The 20,929-nt window shown below is 40.5% G+C and overlaps 1 protein-coding gene across 2 annotated transcripts in view; it reads right to left on the reverse strand.

Annotated features, from left to right (window-relative positions):
• Positions 1-20,929, reverse strand: part of MYBPC1 (myosin binding protein C1) — a 71,330-nt gene that overhangs the window by 24,939 nt on the left and 25,462 nt on the right. The window contains exons 11-23 of one of the 2 annotated variants that reach the window (XM_045031118.1): positions 19,705-19,829; positions 18,435-18,540; positions 17,944-18,110; positions 16,060-16,222; positions 14,543-14,649; positions 13,381-13,514; positions 11,855-12,014; positions 10,790-10,894; positions 9,926-10,114; positions 7,674-7,808; positions 3,365-3,418; positions 1,740-1,907; positions 387-475 (exon numbers count right to left, since the gene is read on the reverse strand). In XM_045031118.1, the coding sequence (XP_044887053.1) occupies positions 387-475; positions 1,740-1,907; positions 3,365-3,418; positions 7,674-7,808; positions 9,926-10,114; positions 10,790-10,894; positions 11,855-12,014; positions 13,381-13,514; positions 14,543-14,649; positions 16,060-16,222; positions 17,944-18,110; positions 18,435-18,540; positions 19,705-19,829 (1,702 nt within the window). The remainder of the gene's footprint in view (positions 1-386; positions 476-1,739; positions 1,908-3,364; positions 3,419-7,673; positions 7,809-9,925; positions 10,115-10,789; positions 10,895-11,854; positions 12,015-13,380; positions 13,515-14,542; positions 14,650-16,059; positions 16,223-17,943; positions 18,111-18,434; positions 18,541-19,704; positions 19,830-20,929) is intronic. The other variant, XM_045031124.1, reaches the window with a different exon arrangement.

Below are 20,929 nucleotides of genomic sequence, written 5' to 3' on the forward strand. Positions count from 1 at the left end.
ACACCACCCCCAAAACAAGATAGTGAATAAATGTCACATTCCAGCTCTAGACACCATATCTAATCATTGTCTATTGCAACCACTCTGTGCTGTGCTAGTGATTCTCTTGTGTGTAATGGCAAGTCTCCATTGGAGATTATGGGGTATTCTGTGGACAACAACAGACAACAGATCAGCACTGTTTGCTAGTTACAAAATTCAGTCTTTGACTTAGCACAGTCTGATTTCAGAAGGCACAGAAAAAGCCATCTGGCAGGTATCCTGACTGACCAGGATTTAATTCTGCTTAAATTAACTTCATGCCCCACCACAGTTGTATAACATGCAGTTCTAACAATCGCAATATAAGAAAAATAAGCATTAATAACTGTGTCTTTATTTCTTACCTGGAAAGGAATAACAAGATTCACAGCTTCTCCAACCCTTCGAATGTAGGTTTGTTTTAAGTGTCTTGGTAGACGAATCTTTGGAGGTTCTAAAAAAACAAATTTTAAAAAGTAGTGTGTTTTTGTGAGCACCAACATTAGTGACATTAAAACCTATGGCCTACATTTCTCCAAAGTGAGATGTGAACTGGATGCCTCCATTTTTGGGTTCCCAACTTAAGACATCTTAAAGAGACCTTATTTTTTAGAAAGTGCTGAGCGCACTGATTGGCTAATGGGTAGGTCAGTGATGGACACCGTTAAAAATGAAATGATCAAACTGCACAAAAGGATGAAGGGCCAGATCCTGCTCATGCTAAAGCCCTTCTGTGCTAGTCCAGTGGCTCAGAAGGTCTTTAAAATGCCCTATCTGGCCAGCTGAGGATTCCCCCACCATAGGAAAGGGCTATGGGAGTGTGTAAAATGTTCAGAGTGCTGCTACACTTTCATGATCCCTGCCTGATATATTGGCCTCATGCTAAACTGTTCTCATTTATGCTAGGCCAAACCAGCCCCCAACAGCCCCCTGGACTGGACAATTGCAAAGGCAATATACAGCTAACTACCTTTGGTCCCAGCTGGCTACAAAGATATTGGGGGGTAAATACCTTCACATGGTGCCAGGGCAGTTGTACTGATCCAATAGTGGACAACAATGTGTGTATGAACTGTTGGTCAAATTCAGCTATATTACTAGCTCTCAAATGTCAAATCTTGCCCATGTGATCACTGGTCAGCAGCATAAGAAGGGAATGAGACTGAATGTAAGTGTAACCATGTGTTTTTGCGTTACTGTTCCTTCCACTTTTTGAGACAATGAAAAAGCAAATTGAAGTGATAGACGTGGCCTACTTTCACCACTGTGCCTGCAGCTTGTTCTAGCCAGCATCAGTGTTGCCAATTCTTGCAAGAGTCTCATCAGATTTGGTGTGCTGTTTATTATTTTTTAAGCCCCAGTTCCTGGAGTCATGTAAGTACATAAGAATCTCAACTTCCATTAAAAGAAAAAGCAAATGTCTAGCCTTCTTGGCTGTGGAAAGAAGCTTGAAAACATGAAGCCTAAGGCTTCAAAAAACCCCAAACAAACCAGAAGGCAAATAAAAACAACGCAAAATGTATGATTTCTAAGGCAATCTCATGATTTTTGAATGCTTGGAGTTTGCAGTACTGCATTGGCATGGCTTCAGCATGTAACTGTATGGCAGTGCTTCTGCAGTCTCCAACTGCAGGTGCTAGTCACAAGAAAGAGGAAGCATGAATGCTGAAAGTGTGTGTGTATTGGTGAGAGAAGAGATAAACAGTGGTGTATCTTACCTATAACTTCCTTGACTAAAATAGGTTGTGGGTGCAATCTAGGTTCACTGGGACCAGCAGCATTCACAGCTTTCACTCTCACGAAAATTCTGGACCCAGTTGGCAGGTCAGTGATGGTGTACCTTGTTTTGTCTGTCAGGTCTGGGTTAGCCACTATCCATTCTTCCGCTGGTTTAGGAAAAAGAAAAGAGGGAGCAAAATTACAGAATTATATACATAATCATTTCTCCATCGAGAAAACTTACAGTATAGTGAACAACTGCACAGAAACTGTTGCTGATTAATGATTTTATTCTCTAATAATGCTATTATATGACACTGATTTGGATTAATACAGAGATAATAAGTAGGGAAATGTTTCTAAGGATACTTAGTATTGTCTTTTTTAAAAATATTAAAAAGTAAATACATGTGAACAGTAATTACAGGATGTAATTATAGAAATCTATTAAAAGTCTGTTGATAAAAAACAAGGGCATATAGAGTGTGGTTTCCAAAAGCACTCAGCATTGGCCTAACTCTGCTTCTGTTGAAGTCAATGAGAAATTTACCATTGACTTCAGTGGGAGCACAGTTAGACCAGCACTGAGCACTTTTAAAAATCACACCTGTCGTGTATAGATGATAGTAGCACATAATTAGCTATGTATTAAGTGTCAGTTTTCCTATGGCTATTGCTTCGTTTGGGAGACAGCATGGTTCATAGACAGGGCCTAGGATTAGCAATCTGAGTTCTATTCCCCAGCTCTGCCACTGACTGGCTATAGTTAGGTCACCAAAGCTCTCTGTACCTCAGTCGTCCCATTTGTAAGATGAAGCTAATGATATTTACTTACAATGTAGAGTGTTCTGAGATCTAAGTATGGACAAAAGCATTGTATATGATCTAACTGCATTATATTGTTAGCTCTAATGCTTATTAATGAAGTGTTTGTTATTTAGCTACTTTAGAATTTTAACAAATAGGGCTGCCATGAAAAACAGGCTCTCTGCTTGTCACTTTAAGAAAAAAGGACAAGACTGATCAGAGTTCTTCAAATGATTCCAGTGTTCTCTGTTCTTTCATCTTGCTGTAATACAGTCACATATAATTCATGGATCCATTGCAAAATTACATATTTTTAGAAAAGCCCAAGTTACATATGACAGTTTCCCCCATCCCTCCCCTCCTGCCCTCCACATTTGGATCACTTTAAGACCCCTAGCTTTTTGGCATTCAGAGTCAGATTTCTATAGCAACAAGTCAGGAGTTTAACTTCTCTTATAAAGAAAAAACACACCACTATGGTATTGGCCCTCAAGACTAGTTACACTGTTACAAGTTTTAGTGCACTGGAGAATTACTGAAGAATATTGGGATACATTTTTATAAGGATGGGACCCACTCTAAGGAAGAGATTAAACACAGTTCTGTTTAAAAACATTTCTTCCAACTAACACAAGAGGGTTGGGGTCAGGGATTCAGTTTCCTGATCCTTTCCCCATCATCTGAATGCTCCTAGAGCTTTCTGTGGGTAAGTAAAGCTGCAGGTTCTGGAAGTTCATGGCCCCCAAAGTCAGTTAGGCTCTCAGAAATCTGTCTTGGTAGGATAAGAAAGTTTTATAACCTTCATTGAATACTGTACCTTCCAGGTCATAAGTTGCCTCCACCAATTCATCACACAGATCTGCCGATATACCTTGTGAGAGTCCATCATTAAAATTAATCAGACACCCACTTTCACACAAGAGTATTGTCAGTGGTTAGCATTCCCTGTTAGTAATTATGCATAGATCTGTACTGCTCCCTGAAGATTCAGAGGAACCTGTAGGGTGATCAGGGAGTTTGCAGGCAAAGTGCATCTGGGGTGAAGGACATTCACCAGAATAAAGCTCGTATAAGTAGTACTCTTCCAGGTAAGCAGAGTAGTTTAACTGGTTTCCTCCATGGTTTACTAAGGCCAAGGCTCCACCCACAAAGTGAGGTTGAAGAAGAAAGAACCACAACTGACTCAAATAGGATAACTCAAGGAAGTTTTTGTTGTGCTATCTTCTCTCTGCATCAGGTTTCCATTCTTCTTCATACCACTGCTTTGCTGTCTTCAACCCTATCCCTTGGCCTGGGTGCTTTGTGCCTGAATCTCTCAGTGAACTGGGAAGTGCATCCGGTTATTTAAACCCATGAGCATCAGGGCATTTGCCTCGCTCCATTTGAGCATCCCTACAGCAAAACCCCTAGTGGCTCCAGAAAGAGTTTTGGTCCCTAACAGTAATCAGTTTGTGCTCAGGTGGGAACAGAAATGAGGCCTAATCATATCTGAATAAACATCTTGTCCCTCAAACTGCATGTGGCTTGGCAGAACAGGACCTCTTCTTTGGGCCAGTTGCAACTTTGAAGGTGGGTGGGAGCTACTATTCAGGGTGATTATGGCTCTAGAGATGGCTAATAGGGAAGAAGAGATGCTCTTCTGAACTATTCATGGTGCTCAGGGAAAAGGTGGCAGGTAGGACAAAAGAAATTATTTTTTGGACTGATCAGTCATGAAAAAGGGAAAGGAAAGAGAAAAAAGGAGAGTTTGAGAAGAGAAATGGAGCAAAAAGGGAGAAGGAAATACAATACAAAAGGAGGGAATGGCGAGAAAGAGTATTGAGTGAGGGAGGACAAAGAGAATAGAGGGAAGGAATGAAAAAGAGGTTTGAGAGAGGACAAATTTAACTAATGGGGAAGAAAGAAGAATAGCAGAGTGCAGCAATAAAAATTAATTTAAAGTAACCCCTAAGGCTGTCATGGCCATAAAATCCTGGGCTCTGTAATTTCCACAATTTAAAAAATCCATTATTTTGGAACTGTTGCATGCTGGTGGATGATGGCAAGTATCTGAGCCAATTCAACTGAGAACCTTGTAAGCTGCCAAGTTGCTAGCTTTCAAAACAGGCCCAGGTCTAAGTGGTTGCACAGGTCCTGTGCAGGCCCTTTGTACCCTTAACTAACCCTGAGATGACACAAAGAACTAGACCAGTCCCTATATTACTGAGGTTTAATTCCTCCAGGGTGGATAAGGTTTCTCTCACCACTAAGGAGTAAAAGGGAAAAAAAGACCTTCCGCCTCCTTTTTAAAGGAGAATCAAGTTGGATATTAAAGGCTGGCTCTGGGGTAGGATCTCCTGTGTTCAAATGTGTTCCCTGTTATCACAGTGCAAGCCCCACAGTGCAAGTTCTAGATATTCATCCCAATGCTCCAGTTCTGCAATAGATACATGTAGATGCAACCTTACAGCTGCATGGGACCCACTGAAGCCAGTGGGTCGCTGAATGGCTACAGGGATCCATCTGTGTGGATCCAACTGCAGGATCAGGCCCTACACTGGGGAAATAAAGGTTTCTAGGGTACAAACCAATGCCTGTGACACCTGACACTTGTAATCTATATATTTCTATGATTTTCCCCCTTCTCCCTGATTTTTCCTAAAAAATGTGATGATTAAAAAAACTCTAATAATCCCACATTCAAGGGCAAGAAAGAGACAACATACTACTGAAGGGATAAAGAAGCGGGCAAGAAAGGCAGAATCAGACAACACGAAGAATGACAGATACTGTCTTTTGACATTCAAAAGAATTATTAAACATTATAGAAAAATTAGTCTGAGGGACAACAGACACTGGAAAAGACTGAAGAGAACATTGTAAGAAAGAAAAAGGCATACACAGTAAGTTAAATATCTATTTGTTTGTATTTTCTATAAAGCTTGCTTCCTAAATGTTATGATAAAATATATACATAAATAATTTGGATTGTGTATATATAAATGTATATGTATATATGTGAGGCATATATAGATATATAAAAACACACACAGAAATCTATGTAAAATACATTGTAATCATTGTATTTTATCTGAGGTGGGTAACACCAAAATGACAGACTCAACTGTCATTTTGTTGTATCTTCTTATGTTTTAAACCTATCTGAAAGAAAAAAGTAAAGAATTTGCTCTGTTCGACAGGTATACAAGGATCTTTTGTCCCCTGCCACTTTAAATGTATATTTGGAAAATCCCTCTCAATACTATCACTGGTATTATCATAAATAAATAGTGTATTTAGCCTCTTATCTGATTAGAGAAAATTCATCATGCTCTTCTGCTATGAGCTACATAGTACTGAGACTTTAAGGCCATATTATATCCCTGATTTTTCTTTTTTTGCCCAACACTTCTATTGACTTCAATGGGAGCTATGTGCTTGGAACAAGGGCATAATGTACAGCAGCTCTTAGATTCATTAAGTCGTCAGTTGCCTTCTTAGTGCAGTGTTTTCTACCGAGTTTATAACATCCATGCCTGTGCATTTGAAATATCACAGGAAAATATTAATGTATCATGTATGTGCTGCATTTGGATCTAATACTGCATGTTTCCTCTTTCCAGACCTTCTCCCATCTCCCTCCCTCCATACATGAAGGAAAACCCTTCCTACTATTCCAGTTGTGTTTTACCTTTATGTCAACTGCTCAGTGCCTCTGAGCTTCTTCAATTCTCTTTCCCGCTCCTTACGGGTTTTCAGCCCACTCCTACAAGGTGCTGAGGGCTTCCTCAGAGGTGTTGACAGCCCTTTGCTCCCATTGACTTGACTGAGATTTAAAGCTACTCAGTACCATGCAGGATCTGGCTGATTTTCTGCTCTATTTTTTCCACTGGGGTGTTTAAATCTCAAAAAACTTTCCTGATGTGGGTCATATGTTCTGTCCTGTACAGCTCTTGCCTTCAGGCTGAATCCTATAGACCGTACTCATGAAAAACTCCTGTTGATTTAAATGCACAAACTGGCGTTCATTTGTAGAGACTTGTGTAATATGGTTATACTAGTCCTTAGATTTACAGCATAGATAACATCACAAGTGGTGAAAATGAACTAAATTGCACCACTGTTCATCAAAATTTACATTTTTCTGGCAGACCCATTCCCCTCGATGCCCCAGAAATAGTCATCTTGGATGCCCACAATGACTGGAGTTTGCTTATTACACTGTGTCAAGTTTTGCTTACCCATTCCAGATGTCACCAGCCTTCGTTGCTTTCTGTCCCCAGACTCCATTTCTATGTCCACTCTTAAGAAAGCTTCTGCTAAGTATGTAACTGGGAAACACTGAGGTTTTGCTATTTGATCACTTTACACAGTAAAACTGCTGGTTGTACGATATACATTGTTTGCATTTCTCTATCTCCCATTATTTTCCTCTGCTCATTTAATTTTCTCTCCCCTGTTTCACCGTTACACTCCTCCTATCCTCCTATATGCCTCTATAGCCAAATGAAAAATCCTGTACACGAACACTCCCAAATGCAAGGGGCATTCAAAATCCAAATCTGAATTTTGTGGCTTGGACTACTTCTATCTGATGATATACCACAGCCACAGGGCTGTCTGTCCTCTGCATGTGAAACTGGTACTGAAGGAAGCCACTATTGATTCCAAACAGATTTAAGATACCAGATATAGACTCTCCAAGCCCCTATGTGACTGGATTTTAATCCAAAACAAGTCAAAATGTGGTTCTCCAGTTTTCTCCGACTGCCAATTAGGAGGTTCATTTATCCTGGTTTTCCTTTTCCCCCATCCATCCAAATATTTAATCTCTCTGGTGTGGCCAGATTTCATGTCCTCAGGGAGCAAGCTGTGGAAGCCCCTGAACAATGAGCTCTTTCACCTCAGCACAGTGCACAGCCACCAAGTCTCTAGACTAACTGGATGTTGTTTTGAAATGCCAGCTCAAATGTAGGAATGGATAGGTGTGCAGGAGCTAGAAAGGAGCCTGGATGAAACTCAATAGCTTGAGAATTCTGGCTGGCTAACTTTTACCTCAAAGCAACAGTCAGCTCTCACGGAGAAAAGGTGGGGCAAGTCTCACCTATTTTAAGCGCTAGGAGCATACCATAGTTGTTGTCACTTACTTCCTTCAAAGCAGTACTCTATAACATAGCCGTCTAAACCTGCTGCTCCAATGTGATCTGGTGGCCGCCATTTCATTGTAACGGTGCTATCAGTTACTCCGTCAACTGCCAGGAGAGTTGGTGGACTGGTGACAGCTAAAAATAAAGAAAACATTTGTATTAGCATTAAAATGTGCCCTTATGATATACAGCAAGTGGGAATCTTCTAATTGCTGCCCAAAGTGGCAACACAGATTCTAGGGCATAGATACTGGAGAATTTAAGGCTTTATTTCTCACCTTTATGAAAGGCGTGTGTTTTATTCTGTCCCATTAGAAATTAAGAAACACCTGCTCAGTAAATAAAATACTGGCCCTCCGGCAACTGCTCCCAGAACTTCCATCTACGAGGCTCTGCAGCACTGATGTGTATTTGGATAGATGAGAAGATCCTCAGACTACAGTATTGTTACTCTCAGAAGAGGAGAGGACACTACTGCAGCAGCACTCTTTCCCCATGCTCCCTAGGATTATGAGTGCCCTCTGTAAAAGGCAGCAAACCCCTACTGACAGAGCCAGATTAAGATTTAATGGGACCCTGGACACAAAGAACATTTGCCCCCCACACACACCCTGAGGGCCCAGGGGTGCTGGAACCGGAGGCGGGGGGTGGGGGGCAAGGCCTTCCACTTTTAAAAGTGGGAGGGCTATGCTTGCCCTCCTTTTAACATGGGCATAATGGCCTTGGGCAGGCGCAGAGTAGTGCTGGCAGGGGGTGTGCTTCGTGGCAGGGGAGCTGATAGGTTGATAAGCTCGCATGCTAAGAAGCGCAGACCCTGCTAATGGTGCCAGCCTCTTCCAATGCAAGGCTGAGGAGGGCCTTAGCCTCCCCCGCTCCACAGGGCCCCATTCCCTGCTCCTCCTCTTCCCCCTGAGGCCCTGACCAGGCTTGAAGCTGGAGCCTGGCGCTATTAAGAGCTGCCCAGGGAGTCCAGGTTGCTATGCAGAGCCTGGGACCCTCCACCTGCCCTGGGTGGCGTGCCCCGGGGGTGGGGGGCAGGGACATGGACAGGGTCTGCTCTTGCCACGCTGGCTCCCACCCAGGGCAGGTGGAGGTTCTGAGGCTTGCCATGGTGGCCTGGCTCCCTGGGCAGCTCTTACCACGGCCCAGCTCTGGCTTCTGGCCTGGCCAAGGGGCGGGGCCTTGGGCGGAAGTGGGGGAAGCAGGGAGGAGCCACAGTTCCAGTGCCACTGGCCTGCCCATTTCTATCCAGGTTTTGGCATTTCTGCAAGGGACCCCAAATTGGCTGGGGTCCCTGGGCATGCACCTTGAGGGCCCATGCAATAATCCACTGCTGCCTACTGACCTAGAGAATAAGGCACTGTGTGTACTAAAGGGAAACTGTGTTTATCAGAATCATTGAAAAACAGTGTCTTTCCACAAAGGTTCCAGCATAGCTTTCTGGGACAATGTCCATCAGGTTTAACCAGGTTGGGGTTTACTAGGGTCCTGGTCCATGACTAGGGCTCTTAGGTGCTACGACATTACAAATAGTAAATAGTAGGGTATGCAAAACTATTTACAATATGGTTAGTTTACCCTGACTAAGAAAAGATGTTGAAACCATGTTAGCTGTTCTGGGGGAAAGAAATGTGTTTTCACTAACACGGTAAATGGAGCATAGGGCTGGAACCCAGGACCTCCTTAAGTCTTAATCCTAGCTCTGCTACCTAACTTACTGTATGATTTTGGCTAACTTAACTACTTTGCCCCAATTTTGCCATCTGTATAATGGAGTTGATACCTGTCAACTTACAAATGTGTTGAGAGGATAATTTACTGTTTGCACAGTTATTTGAAACTGCAAGCACTATGCAAGTGCCAAATATTATTACTAAAGGAGTAAGCTTGAAAGAAACTCAGCTCTCCATATGGCGTTTGTAGCACATGACACTGAGCCACTCAACATGAAAATATTGACATCTGATTTTTGGCCAATTTTAAAAATTAATTTCCAGTGCTTGGTTGCTTCCAGAATGAGAGATTTTTCTAAGGAATGCACAGAGGGACCAAGACTGTCACTGTCCTATTCTCTCATGAATTCTGTCCACTGTATGCCACTAGTGTGCCCTTCTGCGTAAAACATCCCCTTGCTTCATAAAAAGAAGACATTACAAGCAGAAAGTTAGGACTGTTGGATATGGCTCTTTAAAATTTTATATACAAGCCAATGTTTTAAATGTGCAGATACATCTATATTCTTGTTTACTCACCCAAGGGAACAAAAGCCTTTGAGGGCATACTTGGTTTAGAAATTCCTACTGCATTAACAGCAAATACACGGACCTCATAAGCAACACCTTCAATCATCTTCTTTGGTTCAAATGTTGTTTCTTTACACAGATCAAAATTCAGTCTCATCCACCTGGAGCTTTGTTTCTTTTTCCTTTCAATGAAATATCCTATTGAACAAACATAATTATGTAAACTGAAATAAGGGACCAGCATTTGTAAAATCAGATTCAAAGCCAAAATGAATGCCATCTTTTTGGCCACTTTCTGGATACAACTCTACACTTTCTGGATACAACGTTCCCTTCTGAAACTTGGGGTTTTGCCAAAAGTGCAAGTTAGGCTCTCTCTTCCAATTGCAACCATTTTTAAACTTAATTTTATAACAACACAGTATTTAGCCCACGGTGGTTAAGAGCCCAGGTCTACCAGCTTCTGATCACCCTGATGTACATTTATTGTAGTATACTGGAAGCTGCTCGGCTAGACATGGAACTGTTCCCTAAGTCTGCTAACTCTCAAAAGGAACAAAGTTTCAGAGTTTGGTGGTTTATGATAATATGCAAATTGCCCACCCTACTCAGTCCTGTCAGAATAGTGGTAAGTTAATAACATTACAAGATGGTGAGGATAATCTTCACGTCTCCAAGGATCTGTAACCCAGATATCTAAGAAAACACCTCTTATGGAAGTTAACAGCCATATGATGCTCTTGCTGTTGATTTCCAAGAATTGAACTTTCCAGGACCAGAGGCTGAGCTGTTTCAATTTAGGGTCCATTTCTTTGGAGTTCACTTCCCTTGACCATACTATATCACATCACCAAATAAAGGAAATGCACTTACCTAAGATAGGAGACCCACCATCATAGGCTGGAGGTTCCCAGTTCATAAAACACCAGTCTTCACCCACCTCAGTCACATTTGGTGCAAGAGGAGGGTCAGGAACATCTGTTGCAAACACAATAAATATATCTTTTAATTAGAAGAAAATGAACCTTTAAAACGTTTTTCTAAAATGAAGTAAAGGAGGACACAGAATGCTGTAAAATAAACAAAATAAAAATAACAATTCTTAAAAGTGCAATCATGAGAGCAAGACTAGGAGCAGTTTTCAAAGGCAGAATAAACATGTCACAATAATCAAGTCTGGAGGTCAAGAAGGTATAGTTACTGTGACTAGATACAAGGCGGGAAGAAAATGTTAGAATATGCTGGAGATGAAAGCCTGTCCTGAGCACTATAGAAATGTGGGCTTCAATGTTTAGCTCAGGAGGTCAAAAATAGCTCCCACTTTGTGAACCCTTTCAACTAATTTGGAGCAAACCTCTGCATAGAGAGGAAGGATGATCTGGTGGCTAGGATACAATGCTATGGCCTGTGACACCCCAGTTCAATTCCCTCCTCTGCCACACGGTTTGTGTGTGAACTTGGGCGAGTCACTTATTTCTCTGTGCCTCCGTTCCCCCCCTGTAAAATGGTGATAAAAGCACTGCTCTGCCTCACAGGGAAGCTGTGAAGATAAATACAACAAAGGTGGTGAAGTATGTGCCAAAATACTATGGAAATGGGAACCACATAAGTACTGTAAACAGCTTAGATAGATCATTAGGGAGGACAGTCACTGCACATAAGGTACTCAGATGTTTCTCTCACCCTACAGCTGAGAAGTCCATCTTAGGCTCCAAAAAGGGTCCATCTAGAAGGATGGGATCTAGAATGCCAAAAGCTGGGGTGGGTCACAAAACAGAGGAGCCCTAGGGCACCATAAGAGATATGAAAGACTCATATTGGAAAAAGAAGCTGATTCTAGGCGGGGGATTTCTTTAACAAGTATTTATTGAAAAGTGAAGTAGATATGATAAAATCTGCCAGTTTAGTGCTGTGGCCTTGTGCATTAGAATGACTTACCAACCACCTTGATGTTGATATTAGCTGAGTCTTCTCCAGCCTCATTCTTTAGCATTATTTTGTAGACGCCTGAGTCATCCCTCTCGGCTATATCAATTACCAAACAGCTGCTATCCGGATAAGTTTCTGCCCGTATTCTGCCACCTGTCTCCATGATCCACTAGGAATCAAAGTAAGGAGAGGAGAAATGTAGCATTTTCTGACTTGAGAACCAGAATGAACAAAAATCAAAACCAAAGAACAATACAGTACACTTAAAGGAAAGAAATCTGCAAAACAACTGCAGGAACCATCTTGAGCTTTACATTTAAAGCTCAAAGTTTCAACCACTTACTATGTATAAAATGACAACACAAATAAGGGATGGGTCAGTCATGACTGGGTCCTTTCAGAGATTCTTAGCTTTGATACTACCATTAAAATTTACTAAGGAATAGACAACGATTTGACCATGTGGTTCTTACTGAAGTCAATGAGAACCATATGTCCCTATCTCTGAATGCTGCATTCAAAATATGGAGGTGATAAATTTGGCTTCTTAGAACTATGTGGTCACAGACAGATCTATGTGAAGTTTTGCATTGCGTCACCATAAGAAGTTTGCCTGGCTCGTTGTTTCACTACAAACTTGAAACTCCAATAGTTTGTCAAGAGGGTCATTAACATTTGCAACCATGAGTTAAGTAATGGCTTTTTGTCAAAACCTTGCAGCATTTGCAGTTTTACATAAATTATGTAAAGAACAGCTATAGCGTTGGTGGTTTTGACTGTTATGTTTAAATTTTCAGACTGTGTGAATCCCTGTGAAGCAGATGGCTTGAATCTGTGAATCAAAAACCATCAAAATTTCACAGAATAGAAACTGAAAGCATCGGCAGAGCAGGTTAATAAGGTAAATCACTTTAGAAATGCAATTCAAGTGCTATTTAAAAAGTACTGAGTAGCTGCAATTCAGCTAGTTTACAGGAAGTCCTCAACAGCAGTAATTTGTAGGCCTGTGTTATGCAGACTAGACAATCATAATGGTTCCTTTTAGCCTTTTCCAGGAATCTATCAGAACAGCAGTCTACATTCCAATAATAGCACGTCTGATATGTTTGGCTCACTTCTCCAAATGAGCATGGAGATTGGGTTTTTCTTTCCAATAGAAACATGTACTTCTGAAGAGGAGAGGATTACGTAGACTACTCTACACTGTGTCTGATTCTTCACTGCCCTTTATATTGTATGTACAGCAAGACCATTTCCTCCATTTGCATGATTTTAGCTATCCAACCCTTGTTTCAAAATAACACTAAATGGAAAATAACAATACATAAATATATATAAAGCTTACTCTTATCCTTGGAATCAGAATCATAGAGATATAATGTAGTTGAGCAAGTGTCTCCTCATTATCTTTTGCCAGGGTAAGAGCCATAAAACAATTAAAACAGATTGACTCACCGTGCTGAAAACTATTTTTGGTGAAAAAGGCCCTTCACCAGACTACAGAAATACGCATATAGTAGCACCAGCTGTTATACCTTATCCCCTTTACTCCACATAACTTTTGGAGTCGGCTCTCCAGAGATTGGGATCTCCAATCGTAGTTTGTTTCCTGCTACTACTGTCACCGTGTTATTGTCACCAAGATTTTCCAGGTGGAGCCTAGGAGGATCTGAAAATTCAGACATTGCCAAATTCATTATAGTCCTGCCACATTGAGAAGCACATTTGGGTAAGTACAATGACCTGGGCATAATTGTGCAATATAAAGCCTACTATAATGCAGAGAAAAGTGGTCCAAAACTTTCTAAGTTGGGTGTTTCCCTGATATTTTTAATATAGTTGAACCGTCCCCCTTTTTTGGGGGGGGGGGAAAGGGAAACAATCACTCCTATTACTATTCTTACACCACCCATCTCCAAACATTCTCCAAAGGCCCACAGCAAAGCCATTGATAGGTCACTGCCATTCTCTGTTGTTCTTAGCCTGTCTCCTCTCTATCTGATACAAGAGTCATATATAACAAAATGCAGGTAACATAACATTATATTAAAGATGTACAGTTTGACAAAGCCACCCCTAATATTCAATGGTTACTATTAATATTAGGATTCATAACTCAGCTAACAGGGCATTATTGAGGGGACAATCACTGTGATGTTTTACTTTTGTTTGAAAAATTGGGTGCATTAACAAACCACGTATTTGACTGATTTAATATATCTTGGTCAATACAATTATCCATAGATTGCTTAATGCACTTGGTATGTGGGGCAAAGTGCAACTGTACCACTATTCCAGTATCAAATAAATTGACAAAAAGTGTCAGAATTCAAATGGGAAGGACAGTCAAAACTTTGAAGAACATAACACTGCATTCTGCTGTTGTTACACATGCTACATAGAAGGCCAGCAGCAAGTGTATGAAGAAAACTCTTAATACTTGCTTATTTTTAGGCTTAGAAATTCAGCAGGGGAATCTTTCTTGTGGCTTCAATGGTCTTTGGATCAGGCCCTCAAATCATAATCAGATCATGACTTCTGACTTGTATTTTGCCTAGGTAAAAACTCTGGTTTGCTAATGGGAGATTACATGTGTGTTCTGAAGAATTTCTGACCAGAATCTTGGATATCTCACACAGCACTCACTTTCCACAGGTCAAAGAAAACTTTATAACTATAGATGCGTCATGCACTTACCTATGACATGTACTCTGCATGGTATGTTAACTTTATAGGCATCTGGTACAAACATGTAATCACCTTCATCATCAACAACGGAGCTTGCTATAACCAACCTGTGGATTCTGTGACAAATTAAAAAAGAAACCCGTTTAAATTATATTTTGTAGACTTTATGCAGATAAAAGGAAGAATTACTGTTACACCTCAAGTTACAAGTTCACCAGGTCTCCTCATTTGTGTCAGATTGCTGACTCTCAAAAATTCTTAGCTACTGTATGCTAAATAGTGTTTTAGCTGATTAAACTGTTGGTGATTAGAATTTGATTTTCTTGAGAAGGGCATCAAGGAAAGTAGGAATAGTTAGGGCTTTTAACTTTTTCCATTTGATCATGGAAATGGAAAACTGCAGGGAGTATAATCTATTTTACTCAGGTGTTTTGAGCCACTCCCTGTAGGGTTGCAATTAGATCTCTATGAGAAAATTTGATGCCCCTTTCCCAGGAACTAGGTCTTATTTTTGTTGGTCCTTCCTTGTGACTCTACTGGTCCTGTCCCTGGAACAAAGTGGCAGGGTGGATAAGCAAGGCACGCTGCTCTCTATCCTATGCCTGGGTGAACTCTCCAGAAATACACTCGGATTTTTTTGGGCTCCTGTCTTCTGGTCCGGCTGAGCTATGATCAGGGCAGGACCCAATCTGAGAGGTGCAGGATAAGTGGCTTTATACCACCTTTATGGCTCCCGTACCCAGTCCCAGGGCACCAGGAGCCACAGGTTAGAGCAACAGCAAGGCTATTCTACTGTATGCCAACATAAGGGTCTATTATGCAGCTGGGGTTTGTCCCCAGGTGCTCCTTATATTGGGGTGGCGGAAGAGTGAGTAGAGCCAACATGGTAGTTTTATACCACCCTAAGAATTCTCCTACACATGTGGAATTCCCAGATACCTGTTTTAGTGTGTTGGTACAGGGCAAAGGAAAAGTATTGTGGTTGAAGATCTGGCCCTTAGCTTTTTTTAAAATGGAGAAAATAGTAAACAATTTTTCTGGAGAATTAGTCCAATGATCAGAACAGATTTTAAATGCAAAGGCACCTGATAAATGCACGTAACTTGCATTGACAGCGATGTGAATTCTGTGCGCAATATATGGAAATGGAATAGAAACAGACAGTAAAACAGAAATCTTAAAATGGTATTTTTCTGTCATTTCTAATAATTGTTTTAATCTTGCTACTTACTATCCCACAGTGAATGCAATACAGAAACTTCAAGCAAAATGCATTCCTTGAATGTGTGTACATCATGAAATATTCCATTATGGCTAATCAACAGTCTGAGTAAACTGAATGAAATAGAGGTTGCAGTAGTGAAGCTGGTAGCTGACGAATATTGCTTTTATTGTGAGGTCAAATATAAATATCTCTGAGGGGGTTGAATGTGAGGGGTGGAAAAGTATCACTGGGGCAATTTACACTCTGGCATCGCCTGAGGTCAGTCACTATTACAGTCCAATCTGTGTTTCAGGAGGCCTACCTTCCTTTGTGATATAACTTTACACGGTCACTAGCTGGAAGAAGCTGCCCATTTTTGTACCACTTCCCTTCTATGTTCTCAGATATCTCACACTTCAGGGTGATTTCTTTCCCAAGCATCACAGTCTGGTCTGTTAGTGGCTGCATTATCTTCAGTGGTCTCACTTAAGAAAAGAGAACCATGGAAATTAGTGCTGATATTGAATAACCATTCATGATTTTATTTGGGAGCTGCTACTAGCAGCCATAATCTGAAAATCAGATAAATGCCCCGATGATTACTAACAAAAACTCCTCTCAAGGCTAAATACTAGTAATATGTACAAATCTGACATGCATTCTTTACTTAAGCTGTGAAACACTTAGCTTTTGATTGTTTCATGTAACAGTGACTAAAGTTCTTTAATTGCGTGTGTTCTTGAAAAGTGCCATATTGACTGACTGATGGTACATGAAACATAATTCCTTCTCTGTGCACAAAACGGACAAAGAATGGGCAAACACTGTGCATGCTTTCCCTTACAACATGCCAATGAGGGACCACCTTCATAGGTCAGATGGTAGATGAATCTTAGTCTATTTATCCCTTGTCCTCCCTACTAAGAGGGACAATTTTTGTGGCATCTGTCCACTAGTAATTGTAGTGAGACCACAAATGTAATTTATATATACCAATGATCACTTATAAGATAGTAGTGGCTTTCTCTCACTTGCAACCTGGACCAGATTCAGAATGGTGATCCAGAAATGAAAATTTGTGTATATTAATAATTTTCACAGTCGCCCATACTCCTGGTAGTTATTATCTTGACTTATTGAGATAGATTAACCAAAAATGGGACATGTTCGCAAACACTGCAGGACTTAACATGGCTAGAAGGAAGATAGAATATAATTTAGCAGAGTTCATTCTGTCATAAACACAGAAACATTTACAAAATGATTAAAGGTATGTTACAGTAATTTCCAACTCTTGCCCCAAAGTAAAAAGCAGTAAACTGCAAATGTGCATACGCTTGGCTAGAAAACATGTGTATTCTAGCCACTTTTAAAGATATATTGCCACAAACCCCAGGGTGGGAAGTTTATTACATGTATTTCTATGTCATATTTTCAATATTGTTTCTATTCTTTTTTCTGATGACAAGTCTAAGGGTTGGGGATTGGGAAACTAGTTCCTGGTAGCCCTACTCATACTTACAGAGCTGGTTGGAAAATGTTTATTCCCCCCATGGAAAATGTTGACTCTTCATAAAAAAAAACTGTTTATTTTTTTCTGGTTTTGGGTGAAAAAAATTTGCCTTTTGGTTTTCTAATGAAAAAGTTAAAAATGTTGCGAAAAGCAGATGCTTTCTGTGAAAAAAAATTCATTTGATCAAAACCCCAACTTTTCATCAAAAGAGTTTTGACAGAAATTTTTCAACCAGCCCTACTTAACTGTCTGTTAACCCCCATAATAGCCAAAGGAAAAGAATGTAATACACTGATCCTGGAGATTAGCAATAGAAAAATCACTATGAGAAAAAACAGTTGAAACCACTGTCTATCACGATGAGCAATACTCATTGTTTCGTTATGCTCCTCCTTGTGCTGGTTTTCAGCTGCTGTCCTGTGTCTTATAATTAGATTGTAAGCACCCTGGGACAGGGACTGTCTTTTTGTTCTGTGTTTCTACAGCACACAGCACAATGGGGTCTTGGTCCATGACTAGGACTCCTATGCACTACGGTAGTACCAACAAACAAATAAATAAATAAATAAAATATGTTGGTCAGGTTTCCCAGTAGACTCATAGAAATAGGCAAATAGCAATAGTATATTAGGAAAACAATTCTGTTACAGGAGTAAAATTTCAAGCACAAACAGAGAGATGTACAGTACTTACAATCAACTGCAAGCTTAGCAGCTGATTGCCCTCCAGTTGTCATCACCGAATAGGTTGCATTGTCAGCTTTTGTAGCTTCATCTATGATCATAGTGTGTTTTTTGCCATCAACCTTAAGTCGATAACGAGATCTAGGTTCATTGGTCAGCTCCACACCATTCTTAAACCTGATAGAGGATAATAAATATTACTTCCGTAATTAAACTTACCATTGCTAATACTATATCAAGCAAGTTCTGCATGAATGAGTATCCTGAAGAGATCAAGGGAAGCTTTTGTAGACCGTAGGACAAGAGAAAAGATTTAAGTGAACTAATTAATTAAACTAAAAGCATATTATTGCTGTCACAGTATTTTTAAAAACATTTTCTGATATTTTCTAATTACATTTCAGATTTATATACACAGAAGATGAAATTGTCCTTAAGACACTGCACTTTTCATTCTTGGAGAAAACAGCATCTTCTCTGAGGTGGATGAAAGTGGCTTACCATTTCACATTTGCACCCTCTTCAGACACTTCACAGGATAACTCTATTCTTTCACCAACATAGGTACTCAGGTCTTCCAGGGCCTTGGTCACCACCACTGGAGGCTCTATGACGAGAAAAAAAATGGTTTTATGTTTCAGAAACAGAACTAAACGAAATAGAAAAAATGTGTTATAACAGTACAGAAAATAATTATATTTTAAAAATTCTAACGTCAATCATCTTCTTAAGCTATTGGCTAAGACTGTTTTTTTTCCTACTTGAAATCAGTAGTAAGAAGATGGCCCATGTACCAATAGCAGGTATAGTTATTGCAAGATCTTGAGTCAGTTAAAAGAAAAACCTACCTCTTAATCCATTTTACAAACAATGTGCCAACCTAAGTGGAGTAAGTGCAGATCCACAGTCCTATTTTCCATCCCCCAGAGTACAATGGTCTCATCATACATTGCATATGATGAAAATGGCATAATATTGAATCTTCATAGGGTAGATCCATCCCTGCTTGTTCAAACTCAAGTCAACTTAATAAACAAGAGAGAATACAACCCTTGTGCTACATTAATTTAAAAGGACACTGACAAATATTTGATAAGGTTTTTAGTCACTATAGTTTTAAATAGCTTTTTGGTATATATGAAATGGCCTTTCTTTTCCTGTAATTTTTCTTCCTACAAACAGGAGTTGCCCTCCAATTTTCTAATGCAGCTTTAACCAAAAGGCTTCCCTTTTACTCAGTTTCCTGCTTGTGCACCAGTAGCACCATCAGTGATTCCAATAAGAATATTAACAGCACAAGTGCACGGAGACTTGGAGAACCAGTCACCAGTCCACACGCTAGAGAGAAAGAAGAGTTTTCTCTAAAGGTCAGTGGCCTAAATCTACAGCTGGAAAGATTGGTTTGCGATGATTTTCAATTGGCTTGAGTGTATTCAATATCACAAATCTCTGAGCTGCTAGGAAGCCTAACGCTGTTCTCAGTGGGTACCCCAAAAAGGTTGCAATCTACCTAGAGGATCACAGCTTCACAAAGCTCCTATGTTACCACTAGACCACTAAGAGGTGGAGGAATGAAGAATCAGTAGGGTTATCAAAGAGAGAGAGAGAGATCTTAGGGGATGGGGAGGGTAGGACATACAGACACACACTGGGCCAGAGTCTCACCTGATGTAAATCATCATTGTTCCAATAAATTGAGCCATGCCGATTTACAACAGTTAAGGTTCTGACCTGCTGTTTTAAAACTAAAAAGCAAGATGATGTACACTACCTCTTACAAAGAGTTCTGTGGAGCATTTCTCATCACCAGCCGTCACGTGATAGCGGGCGTCATCTGCCATTGTGCAGTTATTGATGAACAAAATTCGCTGGTTACCTTTGTGCTCAAAAATGTACCTGTTTGAATTTGCACAGAGCAACCCAGAGTTAGCAAAACTTGGTCTCTTTTGTTGTTCTCCTTTTAACTAAAATGTTCAAGGGATTATTGTAGGGGAAAATCCTGTTTTGTGCGTGGCTTTGGAATGGATGACCTGAAAGGTCTTCTCCAGCCTTAACAAGGATGGAGATGTAGTTGTAAATAACCAGTAGAAAGAAAAGCTATAAGCTTGTTTGGCACCCAACTCCCTTGGGCTCCTTTGAAAATCCCAGCCACAATTATTTGGAAAAATAATTGTAAACTGGCACTTGAAAATAGCAGAACAAAGTGGGTGTCTGACCACTAGACCAGTAACGGTGAAAATAATCAGTAACAGGAGCCTAGGCTTCATTCTGACACTCAACATATTTTTGAGGTACAATAATAACTGAGGTGAAGAAGTTACCATTATCGGTAGGCCAGATGGCTCAGGAGAGTTGTAATAGGGTATGGACCATTTCACCTTTATGTCACTGGTTCAGATTTATTTCAGGTCAGTAATGACCAAAGCTCATTAGCATTTGACAGAGGTTCTGCAGCCTGTGTGAAATGAGTTGATGGTTTCAGTTCAGTGTTTACAGGATGGGTGTCCACAAAGCAGCCTGTGGTGGAACCCTGAATTGGTCAAGGCAGATTAAGGGATTCAAGATAAGATACCTCGACTTTCTGCATGATGGCAGTCATTTAATACTGGGCCAAATCCTGCACTGGCTAATACTGAGAAGGGGGGCAGGAAAGCTGCTTACTGAGTCCTCTGTACAGGGGTTTTGCTGGTTAGGACGTTCTTGGCAGGCTAGTGCAAGCAGCATACTGGGATTTTGAGTTGAGTACATTTTTATGTTCCTGGGAGCAGGTTCATTGTGACCTTATCCATTGATAGATAATGCATGGTGCTGACCTTAGCATAAGCGATAATTTATTCAGGGAGCATTAGACATACCTGCTTCCTCCCCTTTCTTCCCAACCACCGCTCCCCTAATTTATAGACTCGCCTCCACCCTCCTGGGGACATGGTGCATGGTCTGGTATATAAAGCCAGCCATCTCTCCTCCAAGTCACGCTGCAGAACTGCTATGGAGTA

The sequence above is a fragment of the Mauremys mutica genome, chromosome 1, assembly GCF_020497125.1.
Source record: "Mauremys mutica isolate MM-2020 ecotype Southern chromosome 1, ASM2049712v1, whole genome shotgun sequence".
NCBI lineage: Eukaryota > Metazoa > Chordata > Testudines > Geoemydidae > Mauremys > Mauremys mutica.